Below are 25,825 nucleotides of genomic sequence, written 5' to 3' on the forward strand. Positions count from 1 at the left end.
CAGCCATATAGACCAATGGAACAGAACAGAGACCTCAGAAATAACATCACGCATCTACAACCATCTGATCTTTGACAAACCTGACAAAAACAAGCAGTGGGGAAAGGATTCCCTATTTAATAAATAGTGCTGAGAAAACTTGCTAGCCATGTGCAGAAAACTAAAACTGGACCCCTTATACCTTAGACAAAAATTAAATCGAGATGGGTTAAAGACTTAAATGTTAAACCCATAACCATAAAAACCCTAGAAGAAAACTTAGGCAATACCATTCAGGACATAGACATGGACAGTGATTTCATGATGAAAATGCTAAAAGCAATGGCAAGAAAAGCCAAAATAGACAAATGGGATCTAATTAAACTAGAAGTACTAAAGAGCTTATGCACAGCAAAAGAAACTATCATCAGAGTGAACAGGCAACCTACAGAATGGGAGAAAATTTTTGCAATCTACCCATCTGACAAAGGTCTAATATCCACAACCTATAAGAAATGTAAACAAATTTGCAAGAAAAAAAGAAACAACCCCATCAAAAAGTGAACAAAGGATATGAACAGACTCTTCTCAAAAGAAGACATTTATGCAGCCAAAAAACATGAAAAAAAGCTCAACATCACTGATCACTAGGGAAATGCAAACCAAAACCACAATGAAGTACCATCTCACGCCAGTCAGAACGGCGATTATTAAAAAGTCAAGAAACAATAAATGCTGGCGAGGATGTGGAGAAACAGGAACGCTTTTACACTGTTGGTAGGAATGTAAATTAGTTCAACCACTGTGGAAGACAATGTGATGATTCATCAAGGATCTAGAACCAGAAATAAAATTTGACCCAGCAATCCCATTACTGGGTATATACCCAAAACAATATACATCATTCTACTATAAAGATACATGTACACGTATGTTTATTGCAACACTATTTACAATAGCAAAGACACGGAACCAACCCAAATACCCATCAAGGATAGACTGGACTAAGAAAATGTGGGATATATATACCATGGAATACTATGCAGCCATAAAAAGAAATGAGATCATATCCTTTGCAGGGACATGGATGAAGCTGGAAGCCATCACCTTCAGCAAACTAACACAGGATCAGAAAACCAAACAGCGCATGTTCTCACTCATAAGTGGGAGTTGAACAATGAGAACATACAACACATACTGGGGTCTGTCTGGGGGTGAGGGGCAGGGGGAGGGAGAGCATTAGGACAAATAGCTAATGCATGCGGGGCTGAAAACATAGATGATGGGTTGACAGGTGCAGCAAACCACCATGGCACATGTAGCACCTATGTAGCAAACCTGCACATTCTGCCCATGTATCCCACAACTTTAAGTAAAAATTTTTTAAAAAGCAAACAAGTGAATAAATGGATACAAAGCAGGAAAAAAAGTAGAAAATACTTATTTAACAGGATGGCATTTATTACCCAGAAAGTTCTGAAAAAAATTATTAGGAGATACTTGCTCCCTAGGGTGCCAAAGACTACTTAAAATCAACATTACAAATTACAGAACATGAAAGATACGTGTATCTTGAACTTCGCATAAAACTGATGTCTCTTTATGGTTAAATTTAGACTATAATGTACTTTTGAGGGGGCAATATCACAGCAGTGATGCTGCATCCTTCTGTGTGCATCAGCACATCATAAAAATTTGTCCTAGCGCAGTTAACGTTTATGATTCACTTGGTTAAAGAGCTCTCTGACAGACTGTCGCACTACAGAGTTAATTATTTTTCTCTTAATTATTAGGTATCTTTATGCAGCTGATGTGCATAAACCATCACATTTAATCTGGCAGCTGCCCTTCTTTCTTAGGTTTTCTTTGCATATATCTGTCTTTGGTAAATGAAAACTCTCATCTTTGTTTACACGCCAGAAAAACTAGAAAAAGAAACACAGGCTCTTTCACTTACTGAATTTTTGACAAAATATTCTTCTTTGGCCAAAAACATTGACATTACTGGTGAGCTTGTTAAAAATTCAGAAACTGAGGCTTTCTTCCAGATCTTCTGAAAAAATAATCTACATTAACACGATCTCCAGTTTATTGCACACATTAAAATTTGAGAGGTACCTTTTAAGTCAATATTTCTTTTCCATCTGAAAAATATACAGAACTCATTCTGTATGATACAAATATAGGACTCAAAAATGTAATAAAAGAAATAAGATATCCAGTCTCAGTTTTTCTTTTTCTCTTTCTTTCTCTCTTTCTTTTTCTTTCTTTTCTTTCTCTTTCTCTCTTTTTCTTTCCTTTCTTTTCTTTCTTTTCTTTCTTTCTTTTTCTTTCTTCCTCTCTTCCTCTCTTCCTTTCTCTCTCTCTCTCTCTCTCTCCTTCCTTCCTTCCTTCGATGGAGTTTCACTCTGTGACCCAGGCTAGAATGCAGTGGCATGATCTCGGCTCACTGCAACCTCTCTCACCTCCCGGCTCCAACGATTCTTGTGCCTCAGCCTCCCAAGTAGCTGGGATCACAGGTGCACAGTACCATTCCCAGCTATTTCTTGTATTTTCAGTAGAGATGGGTTTCCACCATATTGCCCAGGTTGGTCTTGAACTCCTAGTCTCAAGTCATCTGCCCGTCTTGACCTCTCAAAGTGCTGGGATTACAGGTATGAGCCACCGTGCCCTGCCAGTTTCAGGTATTTCTTTACAGCAATGAAAGAATGGATTTACAAACTCCCCAATGATGTGAACACAAAAAGTAAAGTCAGTGAGGGATTTTAAAAGTGCCAATGCCCCTGACGACTCCAACCACACTCAACCACAAAGTACACCGGCCCAACTCAATCTCTAGAAATAAGAACATGTAAGAGTCACTAAATAAATAAAATTGAGATGGTTGTCCGTCCCAGAAAACAAAGACATACCTGCCTCTTTGCAGGAAAGACAGGAGGCTCTAATTACCTCTGGTGCTCCTTGGACATTTCTGGGGAAATAGTCTTAAGGGAAGAGGACAGGCATGCTACCCTTGGGCAGGGCAGTAAGCAGCTAGCTAGAAGACTAACATTTCTTTGAAGACTCAAGGTCTATTTTTTTAAAAAGCCATGTAATTTTGTGTTCTACTCTATAACATATCTTTTGGAGTTTAATTGCAAAACTAAAATTTTAAATGATTGATTTCTAACCTGGCCAATTCTGAGAATCTCAGCCTTGCCTAAAAATACGAATCACAAATGTGGCTTGGAATCAGTATTTTTTACAACTTTTGCCAGGTGATTTTCTTTACCAAAGACATTTCAGCCTAAAAATTAATTTTCAAAATTTACTCGTGGTGCTGCTGTAGTTATGCATACTTATTATGGTTTCTATCGTGGGGAAAACCAAGTTGGTTGGGTGGAACCTGAGATACAAAAGTGATAGTAAATATCGATTCTATGGAGGCGGCTACAGTAAACACTATTTGTGAGGGACTGAATAGGTAGAGCTCCTCATTCCACACCCACAGAGGATGTTCAGAAGTTCCAGTGCATGCCTTTAGAATTCAGTCTTAAAATAAGCAATCGTAATTAACCACTTACTCATGTGTCCCACTGAGAACCTGTCTTTTAAGAATATGCTCCTTGTAACTAAAGGAAAACTAAATATTTTATTCAAACATTTTGGACACACATGTTGAAGGAAGACTATCTCATACACCGAACAAGTTACAACTGAAAGCATAGAAAGCAGTGTGAGGGAGAAATGGGTTTAGTCTTGCTTCTGATACAAGCTGTTTCATCTTAGCCACTTTATTTAACTTTACTCAGCTTCAATTTCCTTGGCTGTAATATACAGTGTAAAAATGGAACATAACTTATCGGGTTGTTATAAGTATTAAGTGAGAAAATAACATACAGCAATTGTTCAATAAAATTTATTTACCACTAATAATGAGAATCTTATAACCTATAATATTACATTATCTTCTTTTTGGGAAGTAAACATATGATCAAAAGATTGATCAAAATAAGTTACATTTCTTTTAGACCCCCATTCAAACTGCATGGTTTTCTTTTTGTATACTGAAGACTCTCACAAACATTTTTGCTATTCTGGTAAAAATCATGCTGGTATTAATTTCCATCTGAAACTTCAATTTATTCTGAAATATATTCTTATATTTACTTTATTAATATTATTATCATATGAAAGGCTGATTTCTGGCACCTCAGGTGGTTCACATCTTGGAGATCAATGTGCAGAACAATTTTAAAAGAGATATATAGATAGTACTAAAATATATAATATATCACTGGTTTATAGATTTAGATGAAGTCAAATCCCATGAAACATAACATATACATAGGGATAGAAACCAGACTTAATAAAAACTTTAATGTAGAAATTATACTACATATATTATAAACAGTTTATACATATGGATGTGGATCTCTATGTGTCTATAGGTTTATGAATGTAGAATTAAAATACAGAAGTTTCTCAAATGATAAAACGTACATAGGCTTGGAAGTTAGACTTGAGTTAAAATCCTGGCTTTCTTACTTACCATCTGGACATATTATTTAACCTCCCAGAAATGAAAGGATGGCTTAACATATGGAAATCAATAAACATGATACATTACATAAATAAACCAGGAACAAAAACCATGTTATTATTTCAATAGATGCAGAAAAAGCATTTGGTAAAATTCAACATCTCTTTATTATCAAAACACTAAAAAATTGAGTATAAAAGGGGTATACCTCAAAACAATAAAGAACATATTTGACAACCCCATGGCTACCATCATACCAAAGGCGGAAAAATGGAAAGCCTTTCTGCTAAGATCTGGAACAAGATCAGGATGCCCATTTTCATCAGATTTATTCAACATACTACCAGAAGTTCTAGCCAGAGCAATCAGATAAGAGAAAGAAATAAACGACATCCAAATTGGAAAGAAGAAATAAAATTATCCTCATTTGCAGACGACATGATCTTACACTTAGAAAATCCTAAAGACTCCACCAAAAACTGTTAGAAATGATAAGCAAACTCAGTAAATTGCAGGATACAAAACCAACATACAAAAATTAATAGCATTTATATACACCAACAGTGAACAATCTGAAAAATAAATCAAGAAAGCAATGCCATTTATAATATTTATTAAAAAATTAAAAATGCCTAGGAATAATTGTGACTAAAGAAGTGAAAGATCTCTACAATGAAAACTATAACACTCTGATGAAAGAAATTGAAGTAGACACAAAAAATGGAAAGATATTCGATGTTCATGAACTGGAAGAATCAATATTGTTAAAATGTCAACACTACCCGAAGCAATCTACAGTTTCAATGCAATCTCTATCAAAATACCAATGACATTCTTCACAGGAATATAAAAAACTATCCTAAAATTTATATTAAAACACAAAAGATTCTGAATAGCCAAAGCAATCTCGTGCAAAAAGAACAAAGCTGGAGGCATCACACTAACTGACTTCAAAATATGCTACAAAGCTATAGCAACCAAACCAGCATGGTACTGGTAAAAAAACAGAAAATATCCCAATGGAATGGAATAGAGAACCCAGAAATAAATACATGCTTTTACAGCCAATTCATTCTTGACAAAGGTGTCAAGAACATTAAGGAAAGGACAGTCTCTTCAACAAATGGTGCTGGGGAAACTGGATATCCATGTGCAGAAGAATAAAATTATGCTCCTACCTCTCATCACATAAAAATCAAATAATAAAGGATTAAAGACTTAAATCTAAGAACTGAATCTATGAAACTCCTAGAAGAAAACATTGGGTAAATGCTCCAGGACACTGGACTGGGCAAATTTTTTGGCGGGCAAAATCTGAAAAGCACAGGCAACTAAAGCAAAAATAGATAAATGGAATTGCATTAAGCTCAAAACTTCTGCACAGCAAAGGAAACAATCAACAAATTGAAGTGACAGCCCACAGAATAAGGGAAAATGTCTGCAAATGATTCAACTGACAAAGGATTAATAACCAGAATATATAAAGAACTCAAATAACTCAATGGGAAAAATCAAATAATCTGATTAAGAAATGGACAAAAAATCTGAATAGACATTTCTCAAAAGAAGACATACAAATGGCAAATAGGTATATAAAAATGGTTAACATCACTAATCATCAGGGAAATGCAAATAAAAGCTACAGTGAAATATCATGTCACCCCAAGTTAAAATGGCTTTTATGAAAAAGACAGTGAGTGCTGGTGAGAATGCAGAGAAACAGGAACACTCATACACTGTTGGTGGGAACGCAAATTTTGACAGCCACTGTGAAAAACAGTACAGACTGAAAAAAATCTAAACATGGAACAACTCTATGATCCAGCAATTTCACTATTGGGGATATATCCAAAAGGGAGGAAATCTATATATTGAAGAGATAGCAGCACTCACATGTTGACTGCAGCACTATTCCAAATAGCCAAATACGGAATCAACCTAACTGCCCACCAATGGATAAATGGATAAAGAAAATGTGATATGTATATATACACACACACAGTGTAATACTATTCAGCCATAAAAATGAGTGAAATCCTGACGTTTGCAGCTGCATGGACAGAACTGGAGGTCATTATGTTAAAAGAAATAAGCCAAGCACAGAAAGACAAATATCACATGATCTCACTCATATTTAGGCCCTAAGTAAGTGGATCTTATGAAGATAGAAAGTAGACTGGTTGTTACCAGAGAAGGGGAAGGGTAAAGGCCAGGGTTGGATGAAGAAAGGTTGGTGAATGGGTACAAAAATACAGTCAGATAAAAGAAATAAGACCTAAGCGTTTGATAAATCAGTAGTGTGACTATAGTAAACAGTAATCTATTACATATTTCAAAATTGCTAGTAGAGAATAATTCAAGTGTTCCCAGTATTAAGAAAAATGTTTCAGGTGATGGATATGCCAATTGCCCTGATTTGATTATTATGCCTTACATGAATGTATCGAAATATCATATGTACTCCAAAAATAATTACATCTATTGTGTCAATAAACATATGTAAATAAATAAATACATAGGAATCAAGAAGACATCATAGACTGTTGCATGAATTTGGGGCAATTATGATTTTACATATTCTACAAAACTGTCTCTTGATAAAGTCCTTAGAAATTAAAAATTAATGTTCTAAATTCCAGTATGTTTCTATTTGTATTTCTTTTTCTTTTAACTTTTATTTTAGATTCAGGGATACATGTGCAGGTTTGTTATATAGGTAAACTGTGTGTCATGCGGGCGTGGCGTACAGATTGTTTCGCCACTCAGCTAATAAGCATAGCACCCAATAGGTAGTTTTTCAGTCCTCACCTTCCTCTCACCCTCCACCCTCAGGTAGGCCCCAGTGTCTGTTGTTGCCTTCTTTGTGTCTGTATGTACCCAGTGTTTAGCTCTCATTCATAAGTGAGAACAAGCAGTATTTGGTTTTCTCTTCCTGTGTTAGTTTGCTTAGGATAACGGCCTCCAGCTTCATTCATGTTGCTACAAAGGACATAGTCTCATTGTTTCTCATGGCTGCGTAGCATTCCATGAAAAAACCTCTTTATTTTGTCAACAAAATTTATAAGACAATACTTCACTTATTTGCCAAGTACCCTAAAGAATACGTGACAAATAAATTTTAATTTAGTTAATAAATTTTAATGTATTTATTTTAATAAACGTAAAATGTATTTGGACCAGCAAGAGCAAACTGCAAAAAATCCAACTTTATATTATCTCTAATTCAACTCTTGGTGATATTTTATAAAATACCAAGTTCTATAAACTTCCCCTGGGCAAGGTGTCCATAAAATGCATTGTCTACATTGAGATTCCTTAAAATCGAATAACAGGCTGTTAGTGATTACTCTGAAACAGTAGGGATAAGCCAAGATTGTCCTGGGCATCTGTGATGTGTGATCACCCTACCTCTGGGCTTAAAGCTAGTAGTCCAGCCATCGCGAATATGTTCCTGAGTTCCTGTTTGAATCCTGCTCTCTCTATATTAAACTTTTATATATTTAATGGTTACACTTACTTACCTTAAAGTTTTTCTAATTATCTCACTCTTGGAAATAAGATTTCATTATTTGATACTGAGCTATGAATATGTTTCCCTTCTTTTTCAGGAATGATAATAAGGTGTCAGGTAAGTCTTCATCTTTTCTGTTTAACCTGCCAGCTCATTTTTAAACATTCCTGTTCCAGCTTCGGGGAGATTTCTGCCATCACAGTTGGTATTTCACAACACCTGTTTCTGCTACAAGCCATTGCTCTTCTCAACTTTCTTTAGGAAATGAGCTGCTTTGCTTAGTCAAATCTCATTACCCTTTTCATAATTGCCTTAGGTCTCCATTCATTAACAGAGAAGAATCTAAAGCTTTACTAGTACTGCTACTGAAGACATAACTAAGATTCCCTGCTATTGGGCCTTACAAGAACTAAGTTCCATTTAAAAGCAAAACTGTATATATTGTGTTGCTTTTTTATCTTGTTTGCCTCACATATTAAACACAATCAGTTCTGGAGGTCAACTATGAAACCCAAGATATGCAAGTTTCTGGTCTGAAATCTCTGTCATTATTAGGCTATAATACATGCAAATCAATTAGGCAGAAGTTGGAACAATTGTTAACAATTTCTCTTAATCGTTTCTCTTAAATGATTAAGAGAAATGAGGTCACGGCAGTAGCTGGCAACACTGATTGCTGAAAACACAGCCATCATACCTTAGCTTAATATGTGACTCGGAGATGTGTATAATACATTTTTTAAATAATAGTATTTTAATTGACAAATCATAATTGCATTACTTTAATGCAGCATCATGTGGTGTTTTGATATATGTATACAAGACATAATGGTTACATCGGGCCAATTAATATATCCATCACATCACTTAACTTTTTTGTGATGATACACTTGAAATTTACTTTCTTAGTTATGTTGAAATATATAATGCATTATTATTGACCATTGTCACCCTGTTGTGCATGGATCTCAAAACTTACTCTTACTGCCTGGCTGAAACTTTGTACCCTTTGATCAGCAACTCCTCATTCCCTTGCAGCCCCATCTCCCTCCTGCCGCAGCCCCTGGTAACCACCATTGTCCTCTCTACTTCAATGAATTAACTGGTTAGGATTCCACATATGCGTGAGATCATGCAGTATTGATCTTTCTGTGCCTGGCTTATTTCACTTAGAATAATGTCCTCTAGATTCATTCCTGTTATTCCAAATGACAGAATTTCTTTTTTTAATTTTTTTTATTTTAATATATAAAGTTGTATTTATTCAATGGACTCTGTAGTTGTAGAAACAAACTCACAACTTAAATCTGCCATCCCAGTTTGGGGCCAGCATTCTATTATACATCCTATTACTCTATTACATTGTTTCATCTGAAAGGTATTATCCTGCCTTAATTTCCAATTCAAACCCTCCATTTCTAATTCTAGAGTTTGCTCAAAGGTCATATTCCCTACAAAGACTATAAAACTCATATTTTCTCTCTTTTTTGAGATCTGATAACACTTTCTAACCAATTATTATTATTATTATTACTAATCAGTGCCTAAGGTAATTAATCTTTGGCTGCCTCAAGTGTGAGCTCCTCCAGGACATGACCTATTTTTTTCTTCCTCTTTTATCCCTAGTGCTTAATTCCATGTCCCATGCATTCTAGGTCTTAAAGCTTTTATGCTTAACAAATATTAAATTAATGAGCTGGGATTCTGGAAATCTAAATATGGAGTAAAAATCAACTCTAATTGTGTAGGATTGAAACAAAAGTATATAAATTAGTTTATCTTATTTTCTGTGTGTATGTTGAAGGTTACATGTACATTTTCAAAAGTAGATACTGATTTAAAAGGTGAGATCATAAATATAGATGTGAAAAATCATCTTTAAATGTAAAAACAATAATTTTATTTTAGGTTTCAGCTTCTTTGGCAGTTCATTATGGTCTTCAGGATAAAGTGCCAACTTGTAAGCATGGTGGTGTCTTGATGTGGCATCTCCTATTTCTCTGCTGTCACGGTTTGCCTTTTCCCTATGATGCTCCTTTCACTTTGAATGTTCTTACACAGGGAATTCTTTTTTTGAATTTTTAAAAATGTATTTTATTTTATTTTATTATTATTATACTTTAAGTTTTAGGGTACATGTGCACAATGTGCAGGTTAGTTACATATGTATACATGTGTCATGCTGGTGTGCTGTACCCATTAACTCATCATTTAGCATTAGGTATATCTCCTAAAGCTATCCCTCCCCCCTCCCCCCACCCCACAACAGGCCCCGGTGTGTGATGTTCCCCTTCCTGTGTCCATGTGTTCTCATTGTTCAATTCCCACCTATGAGTGAGAATATGCGGTGTTTGGTTTTTTGTTCTTGCGATAGTTTACTGAGAATGATGATTTCCAATTTCATCCACGTCCCTACAAAGGACATGAACTCATCATTTTTTATGGCTGCATAGTATTCCATGGTGTATATGTGCCACATTTTCTTAATCCAGTCTATCATTGTTGGACATTTGGGTTGGTTCCAAGTCTTTGCTATTGTGAATAGTGCTGCAATAAACATACGTGTGCATGTGTCTTTATAGCAGCAAAAAAAGTCATAGTTTAGAGGCTACAAAAGGAAACAAAAAAGTTTAAAAATTTTCAAATCCATTAACATTTTCTGTTTTATTTTGAGTTTGGATATTTCTTGCGTCTCTAAGAGTAAAACTACATTTATGTCTGGGCTAATAGTAACAGTAAAATGGTGCTGACAGTTTTTCTGCTTACGTGTGGGGCTTTAAAATGCAGTAATATTGAACTGAAATTTTTTTAAAAAATAAGGCTGGACATGGTGGCTCAGGCCTTTAATCCCAGCACTTTGGGAGGCTGAGGCAGGCAGATCTCTTGAGGTCAGGAGTTCGAGACCAGCCTGGCCAACATGATGAAGCCCTGTCTCTGCTAAAAATACAAAAATTACCCGGGTGTGGTGGCACACGCCTGTAGTCCCAGCTACTTGGGGGGCTGAAGCAGGAGAATCTCTTGAACCTGGGAGATGGATGTTTCAGTAAGCTGAGATCATGCCACTGCACCCCAGCCTGGGTGTCAGAGTGAGAGTCTGTCTCAAAACAACAACAACAAAAAAGATATTATTGATAGATTCTTGAAATGAATCATCAAAGCTATAACAGTTGTGATTATGATCAACATTACTACCATGTGGCTAGTTAAGCATTTTCTTCTCAAATAGTAAACAAAGAGTCACATAAAAAGAAGACAAAATAAATGTGTGTGTGTGTGTGTGTGTGTGTGTGTGTGTGTGTGTGTGTGTATGCTACTAGGCAGGTTTTACACATATGGGAAAGAGAAAAATGCAGCCATTTCACCACAATGGCTATGTCTCAGGCAACTAAGCATTCTGTCAACATTTATGAAATTTTTCATGGTGAACTTCATTTTTAGGATAAAGTAATGAGCTGGAGCTAATATTTAGATCACAAGGCATGTTTTCATGCATTTTTTCAGTATCATTCTTTTCTTGGTACCAAATACAGCGTGGAACTAGCAAAGAATACTTACTGAAGCAACTCTAGGGTCATGAGTTCAGAAGACATTCGTGTATCTGTTCTCAATTTCTGTGATCATTTATGTGCCAATATGAGCTTTCATTTGCCAGCATAATGCCTGATCTTCTAGCTGCATTTACAAGTTTTATAACTCTCACATTCTGACTTGGTTTTAATAAAACGGTAATTTGAAGCCAGCCTCTGTACCCACTGCAGTACTACACAGCTGCTTTCTTATCCAGAAGATTTCCCTGTTCTTCATCTCCATATTGATTGTCTCCAACCCACACAATATCTTTTTCCATTTTCATATTCACTCATAGAACAATCTAGGCATATTCTACAGCCTACATACACTAAAAAAATAAATCCAACTACCTACAGATTTTCTTCCATGTATTTGTCTCTTCCCTCACCCACACAGTCAACTCCCTTACTCACCACTTGCTTCAATTTTCTTACTCCGTACATGAACTAATTCACTGCTTCTTTCTACTTAAACTTTGTTTTTCTATTTTTTAGCCATTTCTCCTTTCCTGCTTTTAACAACTTACTTTTCTCTGTTTCTTTTTCATTTCATCTTCTTTATCAATTTGTCATCATGTTAATATTATCTGTCTAAATAGAATATGTTCTCAACCATGCCTTCAATAAATAGTTACTAATTATTTATTCTGTGTTAGGACACTAGGTACTAAGGATAAAAAGATGAATACAACACAATATCCTCTTCCCCTTTCTCATACGTGTCCTCAAGGACCTTAGACAAAAATAGAAAAAAAAAAAAGCTATGGATGTGAGTCCTGGTTGTGGCAAGATGGACTACAGCAAATTCAACTCCTTCCACTACAAACAGATAGCATTAAAAACTCCGCATTTAGGCTCACAATAAAAAAACTGCATTCCAAAATGTCAAAACATAAGAAGGAAAGCAGTAAATGAGTAGGAACAGAAGGAACATGAGTTGACATAGTGTTATGAATGGGAGCTAATGCCTGGGTTTTAATGCCCACGTGAGGCGGAAGACCAGGTCTTGAGTCCATGTAAAGCTGAAAGCTGGAAATATGACCCCATGTGTAAAGCCAGATTGTAATTTGAAAGACTTTCAGAGTGTGATATTGGCAAAGAGATAGTCCAATAGACCAGAGAAGCACAACAGAGCCCCATAGGAACAGACCCATGTATAGACAGGGAATTAGTGAATGAGACAGATGAAACTAAACTCAGTGGGTAATAGTACACAATAAATAGTGCAGGCACAATTGCTTAACCATATGAAAAATTAGATTTCTACTTCACACTGAGACATTTTAAGCAGTTTCAGTAGGTGTAACTGACATAACATAAACTGCACATACAAAAGTGTACAGTTTGATAAGTTTTGGCACATGTACAGAAGCACAGTCAAGATAATGAACATGTCAATAAACCCCAAAGGTTTCTTGAGGCCCCTTTGTAATCCCTTAATTCCCACCACAACCTTTATCACTAGGCAACTGCTGATTTCTATCATTAAAGATAAGTTTGCATTTTCTAGAATTTTATGTAAATGGAATAATAGAACATGTCCTCTTTTTAAATCTGGCTTTATTCAGTCATCATAATTATTTTGAGATTTATCCAAGATGCTGTATACATCAATAGTTCATTATTTATTATTATTAAACAGTATTTATTATATGGATATACCATCATTAGTTTATCTATCTGTTGATGGAAATTTGGGTTGTCACCAGTTTGGAGTACTATGAATAAAGTTGCTGTGGGCATTCATGTGTAAATCTTTCTATGGACATACATTTTTATTTATTTTGGTTAAATACCTGGAGTGGAATAAATGAGATGTGGCAGGTGCCTGTTCAACTTTTTTTCTTTCTTTCATTTTTACTTCTTGGAGACTGGGTCTTACTCTATCACCCAGGCTGGAGTGCAGTGATGCAATCATAGCTCACTCTAGTCTCAAACTCCTGGGCTCAAGTGATCATCCCACCTCAGTCTCCCAAAGTGCTGAGATTACAGGTGTGTGCCACTGTACCCAGCTTGATCAACTTTTTTATTTTTATTTTTTTAAAAACTGCCAAACTGTGTTTTGAAGGAGTTGTAATATTTGCTGTAAAGTTGTGATATCTGTACCATCCTCTATTCCCCCAAAATAGCTTATAGGAGTTAGTTGCTTCTCATTGTTAATGTTGTATGCCACGCACTGACACAGAGGACAAAATAAATTTGGTAGGCACCACTTGATTCACTTCACTTATTTAAAAGACATACAAAATCTCCAAGGTTTTGACAGTGCAATGAGAGTTGCTGATTAGAGCATCTGACCAGTTGGTCCACACTCTCTTACTACTGAGTTTCTTCTTCATTTACGCTCTTAGTACTGGGCTTAACTTCATCACCACCGGGCTGGGCTCAGGATTGTGCAGCCCATGCTCTAAAACTAAGAATTTGTCATATGCTCCCTTTTACTGTCAATCCAGGAATGGTCTAAAGTACACGTAAGTAATTGTGGGAACAAATCAATTGATTAATAAGATAAAAGATGATTAAATAAAATAAATTATTTTAGAGTTATACATTACTTTAGAGTTATGATTATTGAAAAATTTGAAACGTCATGTTCTTGACCCATCATATACCCTGGCATCCCGAAGCTAATTAGGAAAAAAATTCAAAATTCATGATGATAAAAAGGTCAGCCCATCTGAAAGATATAATGACACGTTATGCGCCTAAAGTTGAAAATTATAGAAAGCAAAAACTGACAAAAATAAGAGAGATTGAAAATTTCTGTCATGTCTAGAAAATTGAATAGTGCTCTCTCAGCAATTGCTAGAACAACCATGATTTTAAAAACCAAGAAGGATAGAAATACCCGGAACAAATTATCAGCCAACTTGACTTTGGTGACATTTATAGATATTATACTCAAAAACTGCAGATTTCACTTTTTTCTTTTCAAATTCTCATGGAATTTTCACCAATTCAGACCATATACTGGTCCTTAAAATGATTCCTAATGAATTTCAAAAGGCTGAAATTTCACAGGGACTATGTCTGACCACAACAGAATAAAATTATGCACCCAAATAACATTTTTAGAAAATCTCATCCTTCTAAAAATGCACTTCTAAATAACCTACAGGTCAAAGGAGAAATCACATATATTAGAAAATATTTGAATTGAATAATAATAAAAATACAACATATCAACATTTTGGAAATGCAGCTAAAACAGTGCTTAGAGGCTAAAACAGTGCTTAGAGGAAAATTGTATTTTTAAATTATTGTATTAGAAAAATGTTAAAAGATGTCTATATACCTTCATTTTATGAAAGATGAAAAAGAAAACAAAAACTAAAAAGCAGAAATAAGGAAATAATGAAGATAAAAAATCAACATGAAAAACAGACTAACAATAGAGAACATTAAATAGGGCAAAGATTCTTGTGTGTGTGTGAAAAGATTAATACAATTGAGAAGACATAAAAAAATGGAGAGAAAGGTACAAATTATCAATGTCAGGAAAAAATGGCTTATTACCACTATTCTACAGATGTTAAAAAGATAATCAGACATTCAAAAGATAATCAGAGGGCATTTGTATAAACATTATGCAATATTGACAAACTATAAAAATAGGTAAGCTCTTTGAAAAGCAAAATTTACCAACTTAACAGAACAAGAAAGATAACAACTCCATAGCTCTGTCCGTTGAATACATTTAATTTGTAATGAAAAACGTTCTCACAAAGAAAATTTCAGGCCCTGAGTTTTACTCATGAATTCTATCAAACATTTAAGAAAGAAAGAATATGAATCTTATATTAACCCTTGGAAACATGTTCCACTTGTTTTATGAGGACAGCATTACCCGGATTTCAAAACCCGGTAAAGATACTTCAATTTAAAAAACCTAAAAATAATGCTCCTTGTGAACAAAGATGCAATAATTTGTAACAAAAACATTAGCAAATCAAATCTTCCAATGTATAAAGAGGAATACAATATGACCAAATTAGCAATATACCAGAAATGCAAGATTGGTTTCTATTAAAAAAGTCAATCATGTAATTCATTACATTAACAGAAAAAAACGGAAAAGCACTGGACAAAATTTAGCATACATCAATGATCAAAAACTCTTGGCACTATAGGAATTAAAGGTAACTTCCTCACTTTGAAAACTCTACAGCTCACATCCCACTTAACGGAAATACTGAGAGCTTCTCCTAAGATACCGATGTCCATTCCAACCACTAAGTTAAGACTACATCTTGACCCGTACCTCATAAGAAATACACAAATTAATTTGAGGAGGATCATTATTTTCAGGAAGTACCTCATAAGAAATACAGAAGTTAATTTGAGAAGGATCATAATTTTCAGGAAGTAGAATAATAAATGCAATAACTTACTCTCTGGATTTAATTCTGACAGAAAAAGGAAATAGTTCCCTCAAGACGTATATAATAAATATGTAAAGATTTTTATATTCACCAAAATCTCAATAAAGTGGTTAAAGTAGAGACATAATTTCAATAATAGGGGAAAATAATAATATGTCCAGAAAATGGTTATCAAAAAGTTATTTTCCAAGGCTATTTTGAACAATAATAATGAAGATTGGGAGTGGGGTTAGTAGCAACAGTATTTTTCTTTTAAAAATAATTTTGAATAGATTATTCACTCACATCATGCAAAAATAAAAGTTATATTAAAAAACAAGAAAAAATGAGATCTTTACTTCAACATAATACTATGGATAATCAAGGAAGGCATGGTATCTGTCCACACTCCTGTGAACCTAAGGTAAATTTCTTTCTTTCTTTTTTTTTTTTTTTTTTTTGAGACGGAGTCTTGCTCTGTGGTCCAGGCTGGAGTGCAGTGGCACGATCTCAGTTCACTGCAACCTCCGCCTTCTGGATTCAAGCAATTCTCTTCTCAGCCTCCCGATCACAGGTGCCTCCTGGCATTACAGGTGCCTGTGCCACCATGCCTGGCTAATTTTTATATTTTTAGTAGAGAGGGGGTTTCACCGTATTGGTCAGGCTGGTCTGGAACTCCTGACCTCAGGTTATCTACCCTCCTCAGCCTCCTAAAGTGCTGAGATTACAGGTGTGAGCCACTGTGCACAGCCCCCTCTGGTAAATTTCTAAGTAGGTATGAGAAGCATGCCTTCTAAATAAAAATAAAATTAATTAAGGCCTTGACTAATAGATTATGCTTTACTGTTTAACATTTAACCAGTGAAATTATACTGATGTTTTGAAGTTACTGAATTCATTCATATTTTCTTAGAAACTTGCACATGCCTCCTGGTCTGAAAACACGTGGAAACAAAATCTCTACCTTTTTGGAGTTGACATTCTTTGGGGTGGTGCAACAGCAAACAACTAAATTCACTTTTAGTTTTTAGAACATTATATAATTATTAGGAGTTGCATAATATACATATACTGTTTGTGCATGAATTAGAAATTCAATTATTAAATTTATTTCTGTGAGAGACTAATAATTAAATGACCATTATAAATGTGAAATAAACTCAGAATTAATTTAGTTACTTTGTCAGTAAAATAACATAGCCATGAGTTAGTCATAGATGTTTTCCTTTCACACTCTTACAAGTTTAAATTTTGGTCTTCTTTATTGCTCTTTCCTTTTTTTTTTAACCATGTTATCTCTATTTTGGCGGATACACTTATGCCTACCACCTCAGCATGTAAGCGTGTTTACATATCTCTTTATGACAACAAAATAATGACAGCTGGCATACAGTGAATGCCTTTACTATGTGCTGGTTACTTTGCTTGTCTTTACATTCATTCCCTCATTTGCTCTTCCTGATGCCTCTAGAAAGTATGTCCTGTTATTAATCTACTTCATTGAGGAGTAACCTAAATAATTTATGCAAACTCATACAATAAAGTGTTGGAATTGAGCCAAGCTTATCATGATGTCTATACTCACAGAGATATTCACTTATTTGTGGTTTATTTACTTTGTATATATACAAGCATATAGACTTTATGAAAAAGAAATCCTCCAACTGCAGAAAACGCAACATAGCCCTTTCAATATTTTTAAACTCAATGATCCTTATATACCCAATTGGTTTGTAAGTAGATATTGATATATTAAAAATATTTTGAAGATGAATGGCTGCTTGTAATCTCTTTTTGAATTTTACAAAGTGCTTTAAATCTAATTTCTATGATTTGAATCAAGATTTTTCAATCGGTAATTTATGGATGAGTTCTTCATTTATAAATAGACAAATTCCTATGTGAAGATTTGAATATAAGGTATAAAATCAATTGTATTATCCCCAATCCCTGCTGCCCTGAAATCTGGCATTGTCATATCTGTTGCACTTCTGGGTTGTGCTTGGAACCCCAAACTCTATATCTAGCTAACACCTAATGGGACACTTCTGGACCATCTAGGGGCCAACATCCCACTCTGCTCTCTCCTGCCATCACATCCCTGGAGTTGTATATTAACAATGATCAGCCAAGTAGAAGAGGCAGGTGCTCTATTGCATAATACATAATAGGTAATTAAAGTACATACATTCTAGCTTACCCACCAACTCTACAACAGACAAATGCAACAGATAATAGTGTTTAGTCTAGAAATGATGTTATAATCATTTAGGAAACTATTTTAGGGAATGATGACAAAAGTAAATAATAATAAAAATGAGCTTTTTTTCCCGAACATGTAACTCATTCTAATATGAAAAGCTTCCACAGTGAAGCTTTAGGTTTATGTTATTATGTTAGCACACTCCCCATTTTGCCACACTAAGTGTACATTTCTAAATGTACACTTTGCATTTGCTTAATCTACTTTTCCACCAGGTTACATTTTCCAATCTGTCCTGTCTTGAATACTTGTCTTTAAAAATTGGACAAAACAAAAATTAGTCGGGCATGGTGGTGCACGCCTGTAGTCCCAGCTACTCGGGAGGCTGAGGCAGGAGAAACGCTTGAACCCGAGACACAGAGGTTGCAGTGAACCGAGATCGCACCACTGCACCCCAGCCTCATGATAGAGCGAGACTCCATCTCAAAAATAAAATAAAATAAAATAAAAATTGGACAAAAACATACCGAGGAAGCAGAGACACAGAACAAAGAGGGCATAAGCACTGTTTGAAAAATCTGACACAGAGGTTATTTTCATGAAAATTACGGAGATATCTTTGTTAATCAACTAGATTAAAATGCAGTTAATAGATAAACTTACCCTGGTTTTGTGTCATTTACAACACAGTGATAAGTAAATGTTCCAAACATCTGAACTCCTAAAATTCCATAAAGAAGTAGAAAGAAAAGTAGAAAAATGGAAACACTCCATATTTGTTCTCCGGATCGCCTAGGGAAACAAAAGTAGGTAAAGTACATAAAACTTACAAAAAACTTCATAAACTTTTCCTCTTAACTTATTGTAAAGCAGCGCTCACTTTAAAATATTTGTAATTCTGGTCCTTGGCAGTTCAAATCGGAAATAAATCCGGAATGCTCGGATCATAATCAGTGGCCGTGGAATCCTCAACATGCCCCAAGGTGACATCTGATCAACTATATCAGCAATTTCAAACACCTACAAATTAAAAGATGGGTAAATGAGGTTGGATTTTCCCTTAGCATTGCTTATAGTCATGGAACATACAGATGTTAGCAGCATAAGTAGGTGCACCTCTACTCTGAATTTAGCCGTACATTATTTTCCACCAAAATCCACTTTCTTTTGAGTATATTTTGAAGCTATAGCTATCTTAACAGAAACAAATACATAAACTAATAAGAACAACATTAATCTTGTTCATTTCCTGTCTCATTCATTGAGACAGTTTTTAGTTACAAGAAGTGCCAACTTAGAATATATAGTAAGTATGCTGTCTTTCTTATTAATAATGTTCTTTGGTGGAGGCTTTTGAATATCTAGAAAATAAAGTAATAGAGAAAGGGTTAAAATATTAAAAAAGAATTGCACTATTTACTAACAGGCAAAATAATAATTTGAAATGTTTGTCAATCACACAATAGTTATTAAATGGAAAAGAACACATTAATGTGAGAAACGATTCAACCTGACAAAGCTGATTAAAAAAATATATGAGTGATGAAATTAAATTGTGGGAGAGGTGAACTTTATAAAAATATGAAAGGAAAGCTTATCAACAAACACTATCATGAGTTGGCAGAATGGGCTGTGAAGTTTTGAATTCTGAATTTTTAAATAAAGAATAGATGACTGAACTCTAGAGACCTGTACAACATTGTACCTATAGTTAACAATAATTTATTGTACAATTAAAATTCATTAAAACAGTAGATTTCATGTTAGGCGTTCTTACCACAATGAAATCAAAACAGATCAAATCAAATCAATAGAATATAGTAACTTTAGTTGAATTAAAAGGCAAAATCATGTCTTAATGAATGCACATAAATTAATTCTACTTATTTTCCAATCAAATCTCTCCTGTAAGTCTTTTTAACGTACGTTCCCCTCACTTATAATAAAGCATTTAATATTTGCAATATAGTATTTTATGTTGGCTAATACCTATCCAAATACGGGAAGACTAGACTTTAAATTTTTAAGTTCAATTTTTTATTTACAAATACAGAAATATTACTCCACATTGTTTCCTTCATTTCAGGGAATATATTTTATATCTGATTAACAGCTAATAATTTTCTATAGTATTGATTTTCATTTCTGATTGAGAAATAATTCACAAATATAACTGACAATAATTAAGATATTACAGCTATTGACTTTTCTAACAATAAAATGTTTGAGGTGATATAAAATTGCTAATTATGCAGATTTGATCATTACACCTTGTATACATAAAATATCACTCAGTGCCCCATAAATACATACAAGTATTACATATCAATTAAAATTAATTTTTCAAATTTCAAATATGTCAGAGTAAACAGATTAATCACATCTGTTAAAATAAAAATAAAATAAAATGTTGTAGGCAATTACACAATCACATTTGACATATATTTTGTAATATTTCTATTTAGACTTTTAATGCAAAATAATTCCCATTTTGGAGAATACCAGCTTGTAATTTAAAAAATATTTAATTACCTGTAGCACCAAAGAAACCCAAAGGCAAAAGACCATAAATCCATCAAAAACACACCAGCGATCTTTCACATAGGAACTATCCCCCTAAAAATAAATTTTACATGGCATTATTAAGCAAAGCAAATATTTTAAAGAACAATCTGTGGAGGAAAATGTCAAATATTATTTCAATAAAAGCTATCTACAATTTTTGTATCATAATAGAACAGACTTTTGCAAGGAATAAGTTTAGCATTTTAAGTAGCATTACTTATAAGAAAAATAATTTATAAAAGACAAGCAACTTTGCAGGTAAAATATTTAATTCATGCAAAGGGAAAATATCACTATTTTTTTTTCTCAGCCACACAAATTCTAACACTTAAAGAACCAGAAGCCATTGTTCCAAATACGCTATGTAGGTCCTAAGCCAGCTCCCTGCCTGCAAGAACCAAGAGCGCACTGTGGTCAACAGGAAGGTCTTTAAAACGGCTAGGTTTAGCACCGTTAGTAGGAAAATTAACAAGGCATTCACTTCAAGCTGATTAAAAAGTGAAGAAGAAAAAAAGCTCATCATCACTGGTCATTAGACAAATGCAAATCAAAACCACAATGAGATACCATCTCACGCCAGTTTAATGGTGATCATTAAAAAGTCAGGAAACAACAGGTGCTGGAGAGGATGTAGAGAACTAGGAACACTTTTACAATGTTGGTGGGAGTGTAAATTAGTTCAACCATTGTGAAAGACAGTGTGGCAATTCCTCCAGGATCTAGAACCAGAAATACCATTTGACCTAGCAATCCCATTACTGGATATATACCCAAAGGATTATAAATCATTCTAGTATAAGGACACATGCACACATATGTTTATTGCAGCACTATTCACAATAGCAAAGACTTGGAATCAATCCAAATGCCCATCAATGATAGACTGGATAAAGAAAATGTGGCCCAATATACTATGGAATGCTATGCAGCCATAAAAAAGGATGAGTTCATGTTTCTTGAAGGGACATGGATGAAGCTGGAAACCATCATTCTCAGCAAAACTAACACAGGAACAGAAAACCAGACACTGCATGTTCTCACTCATAAGTGGGAGTTGAACAATGAGAACATATGGACACAGGGAGGGGAACGTCACACACTGGGGCCTGTCAAGAGGTGGGGGGCTAGGAGAGGGATAGCATTAGGAGAAACACCTAACGTAGATGACAGGTTGATGGCGCAGCAAACCACCATGGCACGTGTATACCTGTGTAACAAAACTGCACATTCTGCAAATTTTTTAAATAATAAAAAAAAGACCCAACTATCCTAAATATATATGCACTTTACACAGGAACACCCGAATTTATAAAGCAAGTTCTTAGAGATGTTCAAAGAGACTTACAGTTCTGCATAATAATAATGGGAGATTTCAACACCTTGACAGTATTAGATCATTAAGGCAAAAACCCCCAAAGATCAAACGGACCTGACAGACATCTACAGAACTTTCCACTGTATATATGTGGATGTATATATACACATATATATACATTTTTTCTCATTGTCACATAGCACATATTCTAAAATCAACACTTAATCAGACATAAAACATCTCTCAGAAAATGCAAAATAACTGAAATCAAAACAACCATTCTCTTGGACCACAGTGTAATAAGAATAGAATTCAAGACTAACAAAAAAAAGTGAAGAAGAAACTTGTCTTAATTTGCAAGGAAAACACATATTGACTTTAATTTTAATTGGGATTGTGTATGTAAAAGAAAGATAAAGATGTACCACTTTCATTTTTTAATAGGGTATCTATTCTGACATTAGAATGCTTTAATAACATGGGAATTTAAAAAATGCCTTTGGAATAATAAAACAGAAAACTTCATGAGGTTAAAAATTAGAAACTTTAAATAGAAAAGCCTTTGCTTTTTTAGGACCATCCCATTAAATCATGAATTCTGTAATCATCCATGTAAGTCAATTCTGAATTCAGTCACATATATCATTACCTCCTCTGATTAAACCTGCTAGGGAAATGAAAATAGAAATAAAATGCCAAGATTTCAAATCAAATGATAAAACATGTTGCAGAATATTGACATAAGCCTCTACCTTTAGTAACAAATAGGTATCCAAATATCTCCTTGAGAGGTTTCTGGAAATAGTTTATGGTGTATGCAAAACTAACACTATGATAAAACACTTAATGGAAGTTACTTGACCCAAAAATGAAGTATAAACTCAACTTAATGAACACTGGATAAGTGCCTGTTTTACATTAGAGGATATATAATGCCTAGCTAACACACACACACACACACACACACACACACACACCACCATCACCACCACCACCAACCAAAAGAACAGTCTTGTAGAAAAACAGATGTGAACACATCCAGCTAGTATATAAAACAAAATAACTTAAAGCTACAAACATGGTGGGAAAGATGGTAAGATTAATTCTATGGGGAGTTTAGAGAAACCAATGTTAATTCCCAAATGAATGGACAAATAATGTTTTCAGGGGCAAGATAATCAACCAAACTTGGTGACTCCTGGGTTTGGGAAGACTCACAAAAGAGATATGAAAGCAAACTCTGAAGCTTGGCTCTGGGTGACAAGAAGGACAATGGCCTTATTAAATTGTGTGATTATCATCATATGAAGATTTATACCCAAGGAAGAGAAAAGCTGCATCTTAGGATGCTACCGATGCTACTGGTGTTTATGTGCTACACATAAACGCATCACAAAGGTTAAATATATAACAAATAATGTAAGGATTTTTTATAGTCATCTTCAACTTTTTTTATAGTTGCATTTTGTAATAGTTGTGTTAAAGATCTCACAGAGGATCTTTAACTATAAGCATCATACTTGCCTCGTATATTGCACAGTTGAAAATGTAAATTAATTATAATCTAAATACAGATAATATAGCCAATATAAAATTGACTTTTTCTGAGCCTAAATTTGATTAACACCCGAGAAGATAATAGAGGATGAATTATTTAAAGTTGTGCCCTTCATTCCTCCCTCCCTCCCTCCCTTCCTTCCTTCTTTCCCTCAGCTCATAAGCATCCCTTTAACCTAGGCAGTGTTCAAGAACTAGGGATACAAGGGTGAACAAAACAAACGCTTCTGTCTTTATGCAATTTACATTCTGAATGAAATAAAATATAAAATATTCATTATGTTATATGTTGACAAGTGTCATGAAGAAAAATAAAAGTGTATATTTTCAAATGGACTTTGATTAAATGAACAAATGTTTTTTACTTGTGTGTTAGGGAAAAAAAAAGAAAAGTATCACTTCATCTTTATTTTAAGAAGTAGGCATAGTTGTCACTTGTGTTTAAAAATGCAAAGAATTCCGAAAACGAAAACTGAAATTTTATGGGACTCAGCAGAGAACTATGTTAAAATTGGAGCAATGAATGAGTACATATTAGGCAGGAAAAGAGTAATTATAGATCGTTGAGTACACAGGCACCCAAATAGGATGAATTTATATTGTACTTTTTCAAAACAGTATTACTATTTTATTTCATTTTTGTCATTAACAATGTTATATGTAGTAGCACTACAATTACCCTCTTTTTAATTGCTCATAATTTGCTTTAGAAATGAATTAAACTCGGTGGAACACAGAATGAGAGCTCACCATTACATTGAGGTACATTTACAATGTTAACAAATGAGGATAAACAGTGATACTTCCCTTTGTGTGGTGGGGAGGGGGGCGGGCAAGTGAATGGCCAGGAGCCAAAGGTGGAGGAGAGACATGCTTTTCACAATGTATTCTGATATGTTTTTGGACCAATGCTTACATGTTAAATTTTTAAAAATAGATTTTCAATTTTTTTTTAAGTTGGACATTTTAGCTTTAACAAAATCACTTCTCCAGTTGGCAAAAATAAATTTAAATTTAAAAATTGGGGCCTCACCAATTCAGAATGAAAAGCTATCAGTAACAGATGTGACTGAATTTTTGTTTCTGATTTGTTTGCTAAGGAAATTAATGTTGTAAAACTGGCCCACACTACATTTCAAATATATAAAATAATGAATTATTCTAAATCATTTTAGAAGCACCAGTGGTGATCAGAAATTAGAAGCATACAAACATCTTAATTTCAAACGACCTCAGTTATAAAAACTGGCTTAGCAAAAATTCTACTATGTAATATAGAAAACTTTCTTTTCCATAGGAAGTAATTTAATTGTTTTGTTTGGAATGTCTTCTGCCTTGGACTTTTCAGAAACATATAGTGGCATTCCTGTGTCACCAACAAGCTCAGCACATGCTAGATGGTATGCAGTGGTCAATCAGAATTGACCTCTTTTTATTTTCCCAGTAAAGTATGGAAATAATCCTCTGGGCATAAGTTTCATGTATTACTTTTTGGCTCATGTTTCCAAAAGTCATTCAATATTCATAAACGTCTTTTATAAGCAGAGTTACGACCCAAGATACAAAGGCCAGCAACCCTCAGCATTTTTCCATTTGTAAAAAATCTTTGGCTTTTTAATGTTCATTGTTTTTCATGCTGTCCATCTTCCTGAAAAATTCTGCCAAGTCTGTGCCAACCTGTCCTTCCAGAGTGATCTGACTACAGCCTCCTCTGATCACCTTAACTCAGGCGTCACGCAACAACTGACAACTCAGCTCATGTATATAAATAACGTGCATCTTGTGTTACTCGCAGAATACGCCTTTGTAATCCATATTGGTTATTTCATGAATTTATATTTGGTCTCTCCAACTTATTGGATCTGATGGTGAAGTTTGAGTTTCCTACTTAAATCTTCTCTGAACGTATTCTCTGGAGTTACATTAGAAAAAAAAAAAAGAAGTCTATCTCTCATGGTAAATGTTTGAGTGTGTTTTGAAGATGAGTAACACCCTGAGACTTTAAGTCGGATAATTTAAGGTTATGTTTGCAGCACCCAGTACAGTGGGTGACATATAGCAGATACTAAATGAATGATGAGATAGGTACATGAACCATGTCTTAGATACAGTGTATACAGCAAGATGTCAGTTAATATACAATGTATACAGCAAGATGTCAGTTAATATTTCTTAATGAATGCATCCATCCATCCATCTATTCACTGAAATTATCTGTATGCTTCTAAAAAGGAATTATTCCT

At 34.3% G+C, this 25,825-nt stretch overlaps 1 protein-coding gene across 7 annotated transcripts in view; it reads right to left on the reverse strand.

The window, feature by feature from the left end:
- Window positions 1-25,825, reverse strand: part of NALCN (sodium leak channel, non-selective) — a 363,332-nt gene that overhangs the window by 304,618 nt on the left and 32,889 nt on the right. For all 7 annotated transcript variants that reach the window (XM_031001413.3, XM_055359447.2, XM_055359450.2 and 4 more), the window contains exons 4-6: window positions 20,678-20,761; window positions 19,026-19,165; window positions 18,809-18,937 (exon numbers count right to left, since the gene is read on the reverse strand). In XM_031001413.3, coding sequence (XP_030857273.3) covers window positions 18,809-18,937; window positions 19,026-19,165; window positions 20,678-20,761 — 353 coding nt within the window. The remainder of the gene's footprint in view (window positions 1-18,808; window positions 18,938-19,025; window positions 19,166-20,677; window positions 20,762-25,825) is intronic.

Source organism: Gorilla gorilla, chromosome 14 (genome assembly GCF_029281585.2).
Source record: "Gorilla gorilla gorilla isolate KB3781 chromosome 14, NHGRI_mGorGor1-v2.1_pri, whole genome shotgun sequence".
NCBI lineage: Eukaryota > Metazoa > Chordata > Mammalia > Primates > Hominidae > Gorilla > Gorilla gorilla.